The 20086-nt window shown below is 44.4% G+C and overlaps 1 protein-coding gene across 1 annotated transcript in view; it reads right to left on the bottom strand.

Annotated features, from left to right (window-relative positions):
* The window catches only part of LOC147662925 (uncharacterized), a 468727-nt gene that overhangs the window by 372662 nt on the left and 75979 nt on the right, over positions 1 to 20086 (bottom strand). The window contains exon 6 of the mRNA XM_086950793.1: positions 12233 to 12349. Within this exon, the coding sequence (XP_086806919.1) occupies positions 12233 to 12349 (117 nt within the window). The remainder of the gene's footprint in view (positions 1 to 12232; positions 12350 to 20086) is intronic.

The raw sequence follows: 20086 nt of genomic DNA, 5'->3' as shown, positions 1-20086 counted from the left end.
GAAAACAGAGGTTACCCGAAAAGAATCACTACAAAAGCACAAAATCGGGCACGCAATCAAAACAGAGAAGCCCTTCTTGAACAAAAAATACCCAGTAAAAAATCAATCCCATTAACCTGTTTAACCACTTATACTGCGGTGTCAAACAAAGTGTCAAATATAGTCCAAAAACATGGGAAACTATTGAACTCAGGCAACCTTCAATGGGAAAAGCCCATGTTTCCGTATCGGAAAGGAAGCAGCCTAAAGGATAAACTTGAATCTACCAGACCACCACAACATGTACAACAAGTCAATACAATAGAAAATGCTTGGGGTCTGCCCAGGGTTGCTGGCCACTAACCCTGTGGTGATTGTAGCATGTGCCATTTGACAAAACCAGAGAAATCCTTACATTTGGAACCAGGCAAAGTGTGGGAAATACGGAGACATACAAATTGCAATACCAACAACGCAATATATCTAATCACATGCCAATGCAAACATAGGTATGTTGGCATGACCAGTCGAAAGGTGAAAACCAAAATATGTGAACATAGGAGCAATATTCTGTGTAAAAGGAATACCACGAGAATGACAAATCATTTCCTTGAACTGGGCCAAACCCCAAATGATATGGAATGGACCATCAATGAACACCTAGATAACTCACCCTCTCAACAACAATTGTTAGAAAAAGAGCAAAGATGGATATATTGCCTATCCACCCATCTACATGGATTAAATGATAACATTCCATGGAACAGTTTGAATAAGTAATCCATAAATAATAATTAGTCCAGGATACCAGAAGTAGTGGCGTGTCTCTATCATCTTCACTCTTGATTGCCTAATACACAGTTATGTGTATTAATTACCATGCATACACATAATTTGGAAAACTGCTGGACTATTGACATGCTATTAACTCCCCAACACCGCACTTTAGCGTCATTTAACCAGCATTGTGTGTGCTTACACTGTAAATGTAACTATGAACTCATATACGAGCACCATGCGCCTTAGTCCTGAGAAATCACTATTTCAGTGGACATAGCGCATGTGCATGTGCGCTAACATCTAGTTTTTAAATGTCCCGTTTTGCCAATATGATGTAAATACAGTTTACATGAGCACTATTGATAACATTCCAGCGTGCTTTAACACATGCGCCTCAACTATCATAATGGCCATCCCAGCGAATAAACACTGAGATTTAACATAAGCGCATACGGGCTAATATCCCCTATTTGCATATTCAGTCAGAGAGAACAAGATTTTACAGCGCATGCACGCCAACATCCTAGAGCGAAAACGTGTTCCTGTATTCCTACATACGAGTAGCCCACCACACCAGAGACTCTCGCCGTCTAGTGGTTGCGTGCTTCTCCCGCATGCACGGGAAACGCCCAACAGCCCGGCAACTTCCCCGTGCTTTCCTTTTACTTAATTACTATGCGGGCCCGGTTCAAACACCAGCCAGGTCCTGTGAGATTCACATGTAGGTTTACAGCCAGGAGAGCCCTCATTCACAAGTAAGTGCCATAACAAATGAAAAGCCCAGGATACGCGTTGCCATTGTCGTTTTCACTTTCCTCCTTCTGTCTTTGTAATAAGCAACAAAACAGCTCAAACCGTTTCTGCATTTCCAAATAGGTGGTGAGACAAAGGGTCCCCCGCCCACGGGTTCTGATTTGCGTTGTATTTTCGTAACCAATGTAAATATAATTTAATTTGAACTTTGCTAAAATGACATGGACCAAAATATGTTTTTGTTTGGCCCTCATTGTACACAAATATTACAGGTATTTTTTCACGTATAGAACTCCATACAACACTACACCTTGGAGTATAAATGCAATCATCGTGACCTGACTTACTGCAGTCATCATGCATTTAAGACTCCATTTGAAGTACGATGGAGGCTTTTTTTCTAGCCCTGTTACAAGCAAGTGTTTTACCACCAAACAGCTCCTTTTTAACAAGCATGCTGTGTGCATAAGTGTTGTACACGTATGAAAGATACACAATGATCTTACCATTTAATAACTCACCGCATTTGATTGACGATATAGACTAGCATGACTCTTTTGGAATTCATATATTAAATGTTGTACTATGTTTGTCTTGTTATTTTACTTTACAGGTAATATTACCGCAGGTGACACAAAATACGGTCAGTCCCCACCGCATAAGCTAGCACACCTTAGCGCGTGAGCTACTTAAAATAAAAATACACGTGGTGTAACAATTTTTGCCACTCACTTTCACTTTTTCACCACATTTTAATATCACTTAAAACAAGGTCCTGAAGAAAGCCCCACTCATTTTCATATGGGCTGAAACATGTCGACCTAACAGATAACTAATATTCAACTAAACAGTCTTTCTGAGTTATCCTTCTGTTTTTACCATATCCTGGGCCACTGGGAATAAAATACTTTTAGTCATTCGGAGTACCAGAGATATTTTTAATACACCACTTCATCACACCACCACAAAAACCAGCTCCACTGTAATCAGGTGTCGCAGCACAGTTGAGTAGCATTCGGCTACTCAGCTGGGAACCCGATGATGAAGCATGACACCAACTAGGTTGGTGTGTGAAGGTTCTTCTAACAAACCGCTGTGGTGCCAGACACAGCAATGTTGGACATTGTGCTAGACAGGTCCGTCCAATGTTGTTTTTGATAATACCTTAACTAGGGACAAGGACAGCCCACTACCAGTCCTAGCTCTCTATGTTGTTTTTTCACAACCTTTTAGAAGTACCTTTTGTAATATATTGATTGAAAATCTGATTAGGCTTGCACGAAATATTTTAAAAAGTCCAATAATTATATTTTTAGAGTGAGTTATTTAAAAGGAGGGTTTAGGCTTGTTAAAGGGGGTTATTTTGACAGGTCGAATTTGCAGTTCTAAAACTGCACGGACAAGCTACATTGATAGACCTGCAGTCATGTTATGCACTATCACTCTAGTGGTGGTACACTGGGTGCTGTAGTTTTAACTTAAAGGCACTTTCTAGACCAAGATCTACCTTTCTGCAAAATTTGGTGGCATTCGTTTTTAGTGGTTCAGGCTGTATTCATGTTAAAAAAATGAAAAATACGCATAGTATTTTTCTCAGCCCTTACTTGCTGAATCGCCCTAAAACTTTCTTGACAGCAGCTGAAGTAACTGGTACACTAGTTTCAAAACGTTAGTGAAAATTCGTCAAACGACACCAAAGTTATTAGTAAAACAAAAAACGTTTTGTCTAGGGGAAAAGTTGGTCCTAACCGTCGTCAGGAAAGTACCTTTTTGCTTTTTAGTGTAAATCTGTTCAGTAGTTTCAGAGATATTAACCGAAATCCAAATTTGAATATCTTGGGACACAGTGGAACCGCAACCCCTGCCGTTGAAGAAAGACCTGGCCCAAGGGGATGGGGTCCCTGGGACCCAAATTGGCCCATGGAAGGGGGGGGAGGGGGTCCTTACATACTAAATAATAAAAAAAAATGAAAAATTGAGGGACTGGCAAGTCACCTGAGGCCCCGCCCGCCCACTCTGCATACGCACTTCTTGGGGGATGTGATCCTCCGTGGCTGCAGAGGGTCCTTGGGGGCCAACAAGCCCTCCTGTTAGCCCTCCTGTTACCTCAGGAGAGTTCTGCAGTGGCCATGCCCCCTTTCTCCACCACTCTGCAAATACACCTCCTGTCGCACTGCTGATTAGGGGATGAAACCCCCTTGGATGCCGAGGGTCATTGGGAGCCAACAAACCCTCCTGTAACCTCCAGTATGTCCCACAGAGCTTGATTGCTGAGAAGACTGCGGAAGCCACGCCCTCTGTCTCCACCACTCTGCAAACGCACCTCCTGGCACAGTGCTGGTTGGGAAATTAAGTCCTCTTGGCTCCAGAGGGTCCATGTGGGCCAACAAGCCCCCCTGTTCCCTCCAGTAAGTCCCACACAGAGGGATTGCTGAGAGGTGTTCAAAGGCCATGCCCCTTTCTCCACCACACTGCAAATGTGCCTCTTGATGCACTGCTGGTCAGGTTAAGTCTCCTTGGATGCTGAGGGTCCTTGGGGGCCAACAATCCCTTGTGTTACCTCCAGTAAGTCCCACAGAGTGCGATTGCTGAGAGGACTTCGGAGGCCATGCCCCTTTCTCCACCACTCTGCAAATGCACCTCCGGGCACACTGCTGGTTGGGGGATGATGTCCCCTTGGCTCTATAGTGTCCTTGGAGGCCAACAAGTCCTCCTGTTACCTCCAGTAAGTCCCACACTGTGGTATTATCGAGAGTTCTTTGGAGGCAATGCCCCTTTTCTCCACCGCTCTGCAATTGTGCCTCCTGGCACACGGCTGGTTCAGGTATGAATTCTTCTTGGATGCTGAGGATTCTTAGGGGCCCAGAAGCCCTCCTGGTAACTCCAGTTAGTCCGACACAGCAGAGTTCCTGATGATATAGTTAGGCTCAGATTTCACTCGTAGAAATCCAGTGAAATTCAGCAGTTATAGTTACCTGAGCTATAGCTATAACTTACGCCCACACCATGCATTGATTAAGATCTCACATATTACATCACTCGTGACACAGTCAATGACATCACTATTGCGGGCCTTCAGTTATAGTTAGCTCAGGTAACTGCAAATGCTAAATTTCACTGGTTTTGTATGAGTGAAACTTGGGTTAGGAAGTCAGTGCTAGCATTGGGCTAGAGGATGGAGCCCATGTCCACTGTAGGAGAGGACATTGTGTCAAAATGGGGCATACATCCATTATGGGGCTAGTGAACATTTTTGGGAAAAAGAAACATTCATTGCACCAGTGTGTATGGCGGTTGTATTTACTAATTCAAGTGTTGAGATTTTCATGTCCTTTCTCACTGCACAAAAAAGACATCCACCAATAGAAAGGAGGAAAAATCAGTTTTAAATGGCGTAATTGTAACACAGGTGTGTCACCAGCATATGAAAAAGGCAAGGTTGTCAAATGTGTCATGCTGGATTAAATACAATTTGATCACTGCAGTTCCCGCTGTGTGCTCTGTTCTGTTTCCTGGTGGGAGCGGTGTGTCTTTGGAGATATTAATATCTATATATATATCTATATAGATATTTATACATCTATATAGATATAGATTTGGCGAGAGAGATAGTTGTTACACATATGTGGAGTTAAGTATAGTAAGCCTATACCTACCATCACAAAATGTTGATTCTCAATATTTTTGCCATAATCCTTTGGCCCCACAATACTCTGTAGCTAATATTCTGGTGGAGTACCTCACAGACCTTCATGTATGTGGCACTTTCTTTCCTGACACTTACCTCATACCTGGAGATGAGAAAGGTGTGTGTAGATGAGATTGGGCAATTATGAGTTGCCTGGCTGTAAATGCTACTTTGTTATACATTAGGAAGATTGCTGCAGTGGTCACTGCATCTTGAAATTTCATGATATTCTTGCTGCAAGAGTTACCCCTATTCTACATCAGTTACTCCTGTTCTTGATATAGCATTGAAAGCTAGCAGTAAGAGGGTTATTTGCAAGAATATTGTATACAGAAATTTCATGTGGCATAGATATTGGGTCCTGAATATAGTTTACAAAAATATCAAATAATTGAGTACAGATTTTCTAATATTGACTGCAGTGGGGTCAAATTTTGTAAATTATATTTAGGACAAGATATTTAAGGCAGACACTATTCTGATTGTGATGTTCTGGTACCACACTCTTTAAGAGTTACTAGGTATGTCATTATGGGAAGCTTGCTGCAAGAGTTACTCTCATTCTTGGTATTTAAGAGGAGCTTGCTGTAATAGTTAATCAAGTTCTTGATATGCCATCTGAAATTTGCTGAAAGAGCTATTCCCATTTTCTGTGACTTAAGGTATGCATATGTTAAGATTGCCTCCCATCTTTGCAAGATGACTGATGAACAATGTGAACGATCCTAAACTGTTTATCACAGTTGGAGATGCTTTAATTTAGCAGCCCAAGTGCCAATTCTTTAAACAATTTGAGATGTACTTTTTAAATAATTATTCTAACCACTTTTAATTTTGAGGCGCCCTTTTGTAAAGTATAATATAGTAAGTGGCAACAGGTACATATTTTTACATTTCAAACCACTTCAAGGAGCAGGTGTCAAATAACTTGAAATATATTCATGTAAAAACAATGATTGCAATGCGCATTATTTAACACCCCCTAAGTTGCATTACCATATCACTGTCACAAATAGGAGACATTACCATGATACCCTCCACCAATCAATCAGCAAAATGGGGGTCAATCAATCAATCAATCATCGTATTTATATAGCGCACTACTTACCCAGAGGGTCTCAAGGCGCTGGGGCGGGGGGCCACCAGGAGCCGTCCCAGGCGGAGGGTGAGGATCCCAGGATGAGAACTTCCTGGGTGTTTTGCCATATCATCCATTTACGAAAGCAACAATATACCTTCCTACTCTCTAACCATATTTGGGGAATACCGAGGTGATGTGCTAGTTTCAGCATTTCAGCTATCCTTGGAGAATAACAAGATACATTACCAAGCCAGCCCCAGCCACAATATAGTGCCATGTGTCCCAAACAAGCTCCAATGTCAGCTATCCTTAGCGAATAACAAGATGCCTTAACATCTAATAGTCGCTCCCTAGCCTTGTCTAAAACTAGGTCCTTTCTACTGAGCGCAATGAAGCAGTATGGTTTTGTCGATATTTGGAGAGAGATGTCTGGGCAACAACAAGGGGTATCCTTTCGGAACTATAAATATCACCACCAGTCCAGGATAGACTTTTTCTTAATTTCCCTGAGACTGGTGGATTCTGTCCAAGCAATCGGTTATTTTCCTCAGCATTTATCGGACCATTCGGCAGTAGAAATCGAATTGCTGTGGCCTATTAAACGATCAAACACCCAATGGTCATTTGACCGTTCTCTTCTTACTTTCTCAGAGGATATCACCGATCTTAAGTTTGAAGCCTATAATTTTATGACATCTAATTTAGGCTCAGCGGCTCCGAGTATCATCTGGGACTCGTTTAAAGCCTTCTTGAGAGGACATATAACGGGGAAAGTATCTTATCGAAGAAAGCAGCACAGGGAGGAAATTACCTCTATTGAAGCTAAAATAGTTCAGATCCAACAGGACATAGATACCAACCTAACAGCATCTGAAAGTGCTTTAAATTTCCTCCGGAAAGAACTGCTGGTCCAGAAAGCCAGTTTAGGCTCGATATTAAATCTCAGAGTCCAACAGAGATGGGAGGCTAGTAAATTAGCCCACTTTGAATACAGTGAGGGGGCGGGAAAGTTTTTGGCGTGGAAGACTAAAGTAGATCAAGTCCGTAATAACGTAACAGCAATTACGATAGATAACAAAACCTTTTCCTCAGATGAAGATATTAGGAGGGCCTTCCGAGACTTCTTTCAAAAGATTTATAAGGAGGATAATGTGGTTTCACCAGAGTCTATTGAGGGTTGGCTGAGGGATACTAATTTACCTAAGCGGCTGGGCCTGATGGGTTGCCGGCTGAAATTTATAGAGCTTTGGAGACCGAAATAGTACCCTTTCTCACCACATTATTCAATGAAATTCTACTACAGGGTCAGATTCCCCCTCCATCTTGGGATAACGCTTCAATTACCCTCATTCTGAAATCAGGCAAACCAAGGGATGCTTGTGGATCTTACAGGTCAATCTCAATCTTAAATGTGGACTATAAGATCTTCACCACCATTCTGGCAACTAGGCTGGCCTCAATTGCCCCCTCGGTTCTTCATCCGGACCAAAAAGGTTTCGTGAAAGGCCAAAATCTTCATGAATTAACTTACGATCTGATAGGAGCCATAGATATGGCTTCGGCTGCGAATCTCCCGTTGGCAGCTCTTACGTTGGTTGCAACCAAGGCCTTCGACAGGGTTAACTGGATGTACCTGTTGGAGGCCTTGGCCAAGTTCGGCGTGGGAGCAGGGTTCCGCCGGACAGTTAGTCTACTGTACCGTAATCCAACTGCGCGTCTATTAGTAAACGGAGAGCTCTCAGACCCATTTACCATTTCAAGGGGGACACGCCAGGGCTGTCCGCTCTCACCCTTACTTTTTGATATCTATATTGAGCCCTTTGCACAACAACTGAGGGATGAGGGTATCATTAAGCCTTTGTCATACAGAGGGTGGGAGAAAAAAGTTGCCCTATATGCCGATGATCTGCTTATTTTCACCTCGGAGATTAGTTCTGCACTTCCAGCAATTCTAAGAATAGCCTCCGCTTTCGGTCAAATATCTGGGTATGAGATAAATACAGCTAAGACCGAGATGATGGTTTGGAACGATGAGGAGAACGTCATTGGTGTACAGGCAGGCTCATCAATGCGGTCCTTGGGTTTGAATATCGTAAAAGTTTCCCAAGTTAATCTTTTAGCTGTAGTAAAGGACTGCCGTAAGCTGATGCAATCATGGTCTCACCTTCCTCTTTCTTTGATTGGGAGTATTAACTTGATTAAAATGTCGATTTTACCCAAAATATCCTTTTTATTTAACACTATTCCCTTATATTTTAATCAATCTTGTTTAGTTAAATTTCAGTCAGACATTTCATCGTTTATTTGGAACAACCACTTGCCGAGAATAGCTTGGAAGAAACTCAGGAGGCGAAGGGTTAAGGGGGGATTGGCGGCCCCTGATTTAAAACTGTACGCATGGGCATTCCAGCTCTCCCATACCCGAATGCTGTTTAAGATTCCCACGGATCACGGGTTGGGCTTAATGTTTTCTGCTATGTTGGATGGTGAAGGTCTGGGTCACTCTGGTTTTCTTTTTAAATTCGGTAATCCGAAATTCTTTAAAAAAATCAAATTGAAGGTCTTGCAAGGGCTTGCAAAAATGTGGGCAGATGTAACAAAATCCATAAAACAGGGGTACTTTTGTGACAAAGCACCATTATGGGGGTTGCCTGAAAGTCCGGCTTGGCTAGGTGATACCTTAGCGACACCCTTGAGAGATGCAGGTTTGTAAGTTTGGGGAGACCTATTTTTTGATGGGGACCTACTCTCATGGGAACATCTTCGAACTAAGATCGGCCCCAATCTCTCACGATTTAAATACCTGCAAATGGCCAGCTGGCCTCAAGCACATAAACGATCACCCCATAAAGGGAATAAACGTGTTCTTGGTGGCTACAGCCTCCTTATTACCAATTTAGTGAACAGAGAGACAGAAAAAAAGAGGTCTCTCAATGGTATAAATTTATACTCGAGGAAATGGATGGGGACTTTAGCTTACCGGACTTGTTATGGGGTTCTTTAATCACCGATCACAACTTGCAAGAACTGTGGGCTGCCTCTTTTGAGCTTTTATGGAATATTGTGAAGCCATCTTGGCTGCGTAGAAATCATCTTTATACACTTCATAGGGCTTATCATTCCCCACTTAGGTTATCTAAATTCACAGGGGGTAACTCAGTCTCATGCGCTAAGTGTGGGCTTATCGCTGCATCAGACGCCCATATGTTTTTCGAGTGTCCCCGATTAGGCTCTTTTTGGGCAGCCATTGGCGACACCCTTACAACATCATTGGGGTTCAAGATTACTATAAACTTGCCTTTGGTGATATTTGGGCTTTTAGATGGACTTCAGATTTCAGTTAGGTGTTCTACGCAGTACTGCTTGCAAGAAGGGAGATATGCAGAAGATGGAAAGACCCTTTGCCTCCCTCCTTCAATGACTGGCAAGCCTATCTCTTGCAGACCTCCCGTATGGACCTTGCTAGATCTGGTAACCAGAGTAAAAGGGCCTTTTGGTATTTGCTCTCATGGATGTAGTAGACTACCCAGGGTTTTTTTTTTCCCCCGGGTCCCATGATTACACTACCATGGGGTCTTTGGCACACACCATCCGCACAGCCGTTGCCCGGTTTTAGCCCGGCCCGTGTTGGGTGCCATTCTGACTTAGATCTGGTCTTTGCCTTTCGGTCGGGTCAGTGACAGCTGAGGGAATTTTGGCCCCCACCTTGTCCGCTTTTCTCCCTACCAGTTTGGATAAACTGAGACAGCTGTTCGTCGGCTAATCCGTTTTGGCATATAGACTCATGGTGGCTATGAGGAAAAAAAAAAAAAAAAAAAATGCCTTACCATGCTAGTGCCATCTATCCTTGAAGAATATTGAGGTGATTCACAATATCTTGTTTAGATATGATTTCAAAATAACTAGATACAATACTGTCTCATTTATGGAGCATAACAAAATGCCTTGCTACAGGAGAATGAGCGCTCCCCTAAGAATGAAAATGTGATTTATCATACTAGTTGCAGCCCTCCTTAGAGAAACGTGTGAAATGTTAGGGTCTGATTCTGAGCGCCCTGCAAATAGGGTCGGTATTTTCCCCAATCCCTTTCAGGAATTACCATTATCTGGGTACAGGTAACTTCAAGTGCAGGAATTATCTGCTGATGGCATCTGGGACCCTGAAGTTAGAAATCAGGAACTACTAGGGAAGTCTGTAATTCCATCCCCAAGCTCACTGGATAGTCTTAGTTTGCCTTGGTATTTCACCAGAAGGCTTAACCAGGGGTGGCTCCTCCATTTGAGCAGAGGAGAGTCACCCCACAAGCCCCAGAGCTGAAAAATAAAACTGTGATCAAGTTAATTTATTACTGTTTTATTTTTCAGCAACCCATCCTGACTAAGTGGCACCGAATGTCAGCAGCAGAGAGCTATGTGCTTTAAAATGTGCATGTCTCTTTGGCCGGCCGTCTTGGGCCGGCGAGCCAGATATGAGCATTTTAAATGTCTCCAACATAGCTGTCTTAGACATCAATCAATCAATCAATCAAAGCATTTATATAGCGCGCTACTCACCCGGAGGGTCTCAAGGCGCTTGGGGGAGGGGGGTCCTCTACTGCTCGAACAGCCAGGTCTTGAGTTGCTTCCTGAAGGAGAGGTGGTCTTGGGTCAGGCGGAGGTGGATGGGGAGGGAGTTCCACGTCCTGGCAGCCAGGTAGGAGAAGGATCTTCCTCCCGTTGTGGTTCGTCGGATGCGGGGAACGGCGGCGAGGGCATGGCTGGTCGATCGAAGTTAGCGAGTGGGAGTGTAGAAGGTCAGGTGATCGTTGAGGTATCTGGGGCCTTGGTTGTGGAGAGCTTTGTGTGCGTGGGTGCAGGTCTCTCAGGTGTCCGGAGATGTGGCTGTGTCGGGGGATGTCCATGATGAGTCGTGCTGAGGCGTTCTGAATGCGCTGGAGTCTTTTCTGGAGTTTGGCATTGGTTCCGGCATAAAGGGTGTTCCCGTAGTCCAGTCGGCTGGTGATGAGGGCCTGGGTGACCGTCTTCCTGGTTTCGGTGGGGATCCACCGGAAGATCTTCCGGAGCATGCGTAGGATGTTGAAGCATGACGAGGAGACGGCGTTGACTTGTCTGATCATCGAGAGGGAGGAGTCCAGGATGAAGCCAAGGTTTCGTGCGTGGTCCGTTGGTTTGGGTGCGCTGCCGAGGGCAGGGGGCCACCAGGAGTCGTCCCAGGCGGAGGGTGCTGATCCCAGGATGAGGACTTCCGTCTTAGCTGAGTTCAGTTTCAGGCGGCTGTTCGTCATCCACTCGGCTACGTCTTTCATCCCTTCGTGTAGGTTGGTTCTGGCGGTGTCGGGGTCGTTGGTGAGGGAGAGGATCAGCTGGGTGTCGTCGGCGTAGGAGATGATGTTGAGGTTGTGTTGGCGTGCGATGGCCGCGAGGGGGCTCATGTAGATGTTGAACAGCGTGGGCATCTGTGTTAGAGAATGCGCAGGCCTCCAGTGCTCTTACGAGCACTGGGAGAGCCCACTTTATCCAATCCTGGTGCTGCTTTCATGCTGTGAAAGCAGCACCAGGGTTGGGTGGTGCCGTGTCCTGCATCAGAGCTTCCTGTGAAGTCACCTGAGGGAGGAGGACGTTGCGCTGCAAGTCACCAAGGTAAGTCTATTTAATTTTTTTTATCCCCCGGCCCACCACCCTCGGGATAAGCCAGTCACCACTGGACTGAACCTGCTCTTAGAAGCGGGAGTCCCTGGTTGAAACACACTAGATTAGCAGAGCTACCGTTGACCTCCTATTTCCAATGGGGCAAGTAAAATCTGGATTTCATCTCCAGTAACACTGACCTCTAAATATTAGAGTCTGAAGATATATCCTTGCTAAATGCGCACAGACGAGTAAACCATAATCATTGTGGCATCTAAATAAAACCCAGGAACATTTGGTGAAAGTAAAATAACATGCCTTACCATAACAACTCCGGCCGTCCTTACTGAGAATATAACCATGGAAACAGCTACAGACTGGCGCTCCGCTGATGAGCAGGCAGCTTTGCTCACACATTGCTAATAAGCAGGAAGATGATGCTGGGGACGGAAAATTAGCATATAAGTCAGCAAATGTGAATAATTACTGAACTGTGCACTTACCTTGAACTGCACTTGCAATATCACTTCTAGGGTTTCATAAATTTAAAAAAACTATCTTTTTTGAGGTGGAAATTTGACAGGGACGTTCCGCACAGACATGTTAAAACATGGACGTTTTCTGACCTGATACTACTTAATTTTTCACAGTCCATTTCGATTTGTTCACAATTTAGAAAAAAATTCAAACTCTAATGTTTGATTTTAGGTTTGTTTCACTGATTGTTTTTTTCTTTTGGTTACAATTAGCCTAAAAATGTATGAACTTAGATTCAGTTGGTAAGAAATGTTTGACAGGTAATTGGATCTAAATATGTGCTGCTTTGAATGATTATGTTCTCTTGTGGCTCGGATGGAGTGAAAGGTTTAGCCTACTTTGGTATTAGAAGAACTTGATTTTGTGAATGGTTTGGCTTGGCGTTCTAGCTGGATGATGGCTTGGGATATGTTTGAGTTTGGCTCGTTTACTGTAGAGCGTATTTTGACCTAGCACATCCAAATTTGAAAAGTTTTGGACAAGTTCACTTGTGGACTAATTTGCAAAACAATGTTTAATTTTTGGTTCGTCTAGCCTGAAAATATTTACGTTTAGCTTGTACTTAAAAATGTTTGATTTTAGCCATGCCTTGTCAGAAACAACCTGTTTTGGTGAACCCCAGTAGAATTGCTACTATGCAGTTTGAGGTATTCTTTGGGTTTTTCCTTTACCTCTCCTGTATAGACCTAGGTCTGTGATATTCCTTGGATTCTGCCTCAAACGCAGCCTGTGGTCCATCAGTCTCAGATGATTTAGCTGATTTGATCTTCACTGCTGACTCTGAAAGTCCTGCTCTCATATTAGAAGAGGGTACACTTGGCAAAGTAGTGATAGTGAGGGTTTCCAGCAGCATCTTTTTCCCTCCCACAGTTTCAGTATATGTCATGCTCAGTGCATGCAATGCAGTTGCAGTTTCAATTCAATAGAAATGAAGACCACATTCACGTCTTATGCTCAGTACGAAAGTTCTTCGATCGTGACCATATTGATAGCACATACTCAACCTACAAAAGGAGTAGCTGCTTACTCAACCTTCTAAAAGCTCTTCGAGGCTTTTCCATGGTGTACAAATATCAATGTAGTACAATTTGTAGGCTGTACATGAAATATTTCAGTTTAGATATTTAGGTCTACCATTTTTGAGTTTATTTTAAATCTGGTTCGAAATATATAGTTTTTTGATTTGCCATAGGCAATGTATTTGCAAGTTTGAAAAAGAACCCAGGTTAGTTTGAAAAGGTGTCTGCTTTCTTTTTCAAATTTGTTGTAAATGTAATACATTGTTTTTCTGCAGTTGTACATTTAAAAAAAACATATTGCTATCTGAGAAAGTATTATGCCTAACTGTTCAAAGCTAACCATGTCTCTCCATCTTCCTTTTCATGAAGATAATAAACCCTTGAAATATTTAGGGAGTACATTTTTCAAAAATGTTTCTTGGGGGCATTGGGGTGGGCGTCAAATGGGAGCACCTAAACTCCGGGAAAATGTGGAGCAATTCCTAGTGTGATGGAAGATAATGTTTCCCCCTGAAAAAATTTCAAACAGCATCTTTTTCCTTTCAAGCAAATTTAAGGTGAGAGAGCATTGACATATCGCTACCATGTAACCAGAAGATTAATCCTCTAAGTAATGTGAAACTGAACTGGTAGCAATATGCATTGATTGAACATCTCAATGCCCTGCCCCACGTGCCAGTGGGCACTGGTATATACACGTATTATGTGAAATCACAGAAGAGGTAATTTCAGATTGCTGGTAAGTTTGTCCTGTACGTCAAATACACAGGAAACCTCCCAAATAAAATGTAAACTACTTTTCTACTTGAAAAATTGCAATCACATTAGTCAAACATGAAGAAAGGTACAGAGGGTCCAAAATGTGCATTTTGTATTCATATTCATATAGGGAATCTTGTTATGCAAGTATGCAAAAACTGCTACCCATTGACCGAGCCCAGTTGGTACCTGTAGAGGGGTTTCCGTCCCAGGGCATGGCTTAAAGTCTCATCCTGTCCCATGTCCAACCATAGATGATGTCACAATAATACTTACAAGTTCCCACTGTGCAAAAACAAGGGATGTCACAGGAAGCCACTGTGGCAATAGTATTATGGGTGCTCTGGACAGCGAACTGGATGTAAGATATGACTGAAGTTAAAGCCCACACTCAGAATCTGCTTGGCACAGTTGAAGTCATGCCTTGCAGATCTTGATTTCTTTTTTTTTTTTAATATATATCTTTATTGCATTTTGTTATCAATTTCCTGATACAAACAAACTGAACATTGGTGTATAGCGTTGATTTTTGCAAAATCAACGCTGCCATTACACTGTTGTACATATAATTCTAGGTGTTATAATTCTATAACCATAGCAGAACCTCTGCTATGTGACCCAGAGGTTAAAGTGCATTTGCAAATTAGCATGGGCGTCCGCAACCCACACATAACATTACCTCCATTTGAGGAGCAGGGCTCGTGTATTGCATGTGACTTCTTCACAACAGTAATTGACCATGTGCAGACATATTAATTATTACAGAAGTGCATGGCCCATAGGTATGGTAATTATAGGGTTATAGTACACAGTAATGCATGGGTGATAAGAGGTGAATATCACAACTAATTGCAAGACATCTTCATTTTTGAACATTTTAACCACAACTTGTTAAAATGAAAGAAAAGCAAAAGAAAAAAAGGCGATATCTGGTGCTGAAAGGAACTTGTATCTAGTGTAGTATGTGCTTTTTGAGTGAAGTCATGCCAAGGGCCGTATGTGTATAATGGATGCGAGTTACTTGTCTTGTACTGTGTATAGACACATGGACTCTAAAATATCCTACGCCTAAAGTTATGTCTACGAAGTGTCATGATGGAATGCGAGGTCAGTGTCCAACCCAACAGCTATGGCCAGAGCGTCTTGTGAGTACGGCCTGTCAGTCCCACCCGGGCCACACGCTAAGCATCATCCCCCGCCTGCTGTTTACGAGGCATATGTGCTGCAGTATCGGTTTGTGTAAGGGTCTTCAGAATATCATCCCAGGCTTGTGCGATGGGAAACTTACACAACCCAGCCATTTCTTCTCTATGAAGAATAGTGCTCTCCGCCTGTGCCCAGTTCTCCAGGGATTTCAACCAGTGGGGTACTTCTGGAGGGTCTTTGTGTTTCCACCTCTTTGTTATTAACCATTTCGGGGTTATAAGGCTTAAGTCACGAAACCTAGAGCTTACTTTGGTAGCTTTTGTTCGTTTGTAAAATCCTAAATGCAGACTTCCCAGGTGTTCGGTACCTGTGTGTTAGTGCTTCTTGTGAATGTTGCTGTTATCGTTTGCTGGTAGGACAGAAGCAGGGGGCAGGACCACAGCATATGCAGTAGGTCAGCATCTAGGAGATGGCATCTCGGACAGCCGGAGGAGGTAATGTGGAAGTACTTATTGATCTTGTCCGGCGAAAGATATGCTCTATGCAATATGAACGTTTTTATGAGTTTAGAACGTGAATTGCGTGGAATGTGTGTGGCACCTGCTAAGATACATTCCCAGTCCCTGTCAGTCCAAGGTCGACCTCTGTCCTCGGTCCAACGTTCCCAGGGCCTCTGCGGTGATTTTAACACATGAGCGAGCAGGGCCTGTACCAGCCAGTGGACTACATACGTCCCCTCCCCCATCAAATGCAAATATAGCAAAAGCTGATGTGTCGGCGGCTCAACTGTCAAGTCCCCCCATTGTAGTGTCAGCGTCCGCATGATGGCTGCAGGAAGAAGGAACTGACCCACTGGCAGACCGGTATCCGCCGCTAGGGTTGCAAATAGCAACAGAGCACCATCCGCGTATAAATCTCCAAGCGCCTCCACTCCTGCCTCAGTCCAAGGCGTCAGCACCACGTCTGGTACAGAGCCTCTACCTCTGGCTGTTCCAATAAGTGGCAGTATTGGAGCATAAGGAATTACGTCTTTCGAAAGTTGAAGGCTCCTCCGGTAGCATCTATGGGCCAATTCCATATGTATCTGTGTCGGACGGGGACATTTCGCTAATGGATGAAATAAACTATAGATTTGAGTCTGCGTCTAGAAATATGACTCAGTCGCAGTATCCATTAGGTTCCTGTCACTCAGCCATTTAGTGACCCATTGGAGCTGCCCGGCTAAGTAGTATAATTCGAAATGAGGAACTGCTAAGCCCCCACCTTCTGGTGGCAAGTACAATTTCTGCAGTGCTATCCTGGGTCGCCCTGCATTCCAATCAGGCCTCTGACTAGTCCCTCCAGGTCCCGAAATAGTTGCACTGGGACATAAACCGGGAGGTTTGCAAAATAGTACAACAGTCTTGTTAATACTATCATCTTGGTTAAAGTGATGCGGCACATCATATTGAGCGGTAGGGTCTTCCAGAATTGTATCTGCGCCCTTATAGAGCAGATGGCATGCACCAGGTTGCCTTCCAGTACGTCCGTTGGGGATCTATAAATATATATGCCCAGGTATCTGAACGTGGCCGGGTACCAATCAAGTACAGTCCCATTGATAACTATGTCCGTCGCGACCACATCTTCGTGGAAAGAATAGTCACCCGATTTAGCCCAATTCACCTTAAGACCCGACACTTCTTCAAAACTACGGAATATTGCGGGTATAGTCAGCGGGATAGAGTACAAGTCCCTTACGTACAACAACAGGTCATCAGCATATATAGAGACCGCGTGAAGGCCATCATCCAAGGGGACACCCCAGTCTTCGCCACTCTCCTGGAGCAGAGCCGCCAGGGGTTCCATGGCAAGGGAGAAAAGCAATGGGGACAGGTGTAGTTCCGTAGTTTTCAGGTCGGAGGTTCGGTGGTTCCGAACCCGTTCAATAAAGGTCGTTGGAAGTAGACGATTTTGGTGTCAGCGGACCACAAATCACGAGTGCTGTATGTACGAGTGTTTTCGCATTAATCGATCAATGAGAACACTATGTATTTAGGGATTTCGTTTGAACCTTCGGGTTCCATTTTGTGAACGGCAGCCATTTTGTGTGGTTGCCCTCACATAGGCCGATGACTGTGGCCGAACGAGTCCTTGGGACACGTACACCTTAGTTGACTTCTGAATGACCTGGCCGAACTGACTCCCTTGCCCAAGGCTGACCTCACTGAGCCAGTTCCTTGTTAAGCAGCTGGTCAGATAAAGATCAAAGAGCAGGACATGCTGAAGTTTACAGTACACTACACCCACCTTTCTATCTTGCTCCCAATCTGTTTCTGCTCCTTCCTTTACGACATAATCACTGATTTGGGTTGAGGTTTTATGATGGGTTTGTCCGGACTGATCGGACAGGATATTGGAATGTGCTTGGTCATTTCTAGTGGGCTGGACAACGAAAAATGGGATTGTCGTCATGCGCTACTTTTGAAATGTCGCAACGTGATTGGTTTGTTTGTATGTAATAGATGCCACCTTTGGAATGTGTTTTTTGGCATAAAAGACCATGCTCCGCTCATTGAAATTGTGCAGTCTCTAGCGAACCACCCGTGTTGTGCCTCGTTGATCTCTGTTCCTGGTTGCAGCCAATAAACGTTGGTCTTTGACGTCATCAAGAAGTGTCCAGTGTCTCTGTTTGCCAAGGCAGGGGAACTCGAAGGCATAGGGCATTTTCCCTGGTGCCGCTGGGTTCTAAAACCCAGTCCTTCACAGGGGGCATCCCTGCTTAGTACCACGCCTGACCCTGATTGTGTCCGAGATGAGCTTGCCAGTGCGGGCCCGTATTGTGGGGCGCTGGTACAGTAATTGCACCAGTTGTATGTATCCATCCCCTAGCTCATATTTACACAGAACTGCTGCAAGATAGGGCCACTCCAATTATTAAAAGGACTTCTCCAGATCTAACACTAAGCATCCAGAGCGTGGCCAGTTCTTCGTAGCGTATTCCTGCATCCTAAATAATCTACGGATATTAAGAGAGGTGCTCATGGTGGGGACAAATCCGTTTTGATGGCTATGGACCAGATCCGGCGCAAGCGGGGCAATGCGTTTAGCTAGGGTGGAGGCAAGAATTTTATAATCTGTGTTTAGCAGAGCCAGTGGGCGATAAGAACCAAGGATTTCAGGGTGCCTACCTGGTTTCAAAAGTGAGATCAGCGGTGCTTCATTTTGCGTGAGTGTGAGGGCCGAGTCATCTTGGCCTGTCATGTATACCCGCAACAGTTCCGGTATTAATATGTCTGATTAGGCGTTATAAAATTCAGCCGGTAGTCCATCTGGACCTGGAGATTTGCCATTTGATAGGGAGAAAATACTATCTCGTATTTCTTCCGGCAGCAAAGGAGCACCCAGTTCCTCCCGCTGGTGCTCCTCCAGTTGCGGCAGCGTCAGGGTGGACAGAAACTCCCGTATGACCTCGTCTGTAGCTAGCAAGCAAGATATGTACATCGTGGAATAGTTTTCCACAAAGGCATTGTGTATGTTACTCTGGGTAAGTACTGTGTCACCTTGTGCGTTCTGCATCGACATCACAGGTGTGGTGACTGCATCTTGGCGTATCAACCACAACAGCAGCTTGCCAGGTTTATCTCCCATATGATGGGTGCGCGCTGAGTGTGCTGCGTTGTTCAGATTGCGGAGCCAGTCTAGCAATCTGGAGTGTTCCACTCTAATTCGTACCAGGGAACCATCGTCGCCGTCTAGGGCCTCGCCCTCTCTTTGTAGAAGGTCATTTTCGAGGTGTGTGAGGTCAGTCTCCAGCTGTCTCCGCATGCTCGCTTGTACACAGAGGCATTCACCCCTAACTACTACCTTAAACGCATCCCATTCTACTTGGGGCGTCGTGGCTGTGCCAGTATTTTCTTCAAAATATTGTGTGATGTTTGTGGCTAGCAGGCTCCGATAGGGTGCATCCAATAACCGATCTGGTTGTAGCCGCCAAGTTGGAACCGGTGGCCGGGGTGCTCCCATGACACCTCCAATATATGTGGGTTATGATCTGAAAGCGCCCTGCCTAGATAATAGACTGCGGTTACACGTGGGAGCAGCTCTTCCAAAAGCATATATCGGTCTAACCGTACATGCAAATCATGAGCACCAGAATAATAGAAATACACCCTGTCATGGGGGTGACAATGCCTCCAAATGTCCCTGAGTCGCCATTGTCGTGCCCAGTTAGTTAGTGCCTTCATGGCAATGTGTGTGTTTGTGCCCGGAAGGGGTGGAAAGGAGCGGTCCAGTGTGACATTAAGCACGCTGTTGTAGTCTCCCCCCAAAAACATTGGTATATCATGCCATGGTGCCAGGACGCGCAACATGTCATCAAAAAAAGCTGCTTGATCTGTGTTGGGAGCATATAGCAATGCAGCGGCTGTGTGACTTTAAGTGGGACCCCCGGCCGCACCCAGATCAGTGCGCCTCGTGCATAAGCTGAATATCCTCTGGCATACAGTTGGCCACGCCAGCTGCGGTGCAAGCGTTGGATTTCTGATTTGGCCAGATGCGTCTCTTACAAAAGAGCTATTTGTATGTGATGTTGCTTAAGGTACGAGTATATCTGATACCTACGTGATGGTTTGTGAATGCCCCGCACGTTCCATGTGCCTATTTTAAAAGGAGACATAGTGTTTACAAGGTATCAAGTTGCCATGCGCCGGCAACAGTCCAACAAACATATGCAGT

Source organism: Lissotriton vulgaris, unplaced genomic scaffold, assembly GCF_964263255.1.
Source record: "Lissotriton vulgaris unplaced genomic scaffold, aLisVul1.2 SCAFFOLD_919, whole genome shotgun sequence".
Classification (NCBI taxonomy): domain Eukaryota; kingdom Metazoa; phylum Chordata; class Amphibia; order Caudata; family Salamandridae; genus Lissotriton; species Lissotriton vulgaris.
This window is presented reverse-complemented; position numbering and strand designations above follow the sequence as displayed.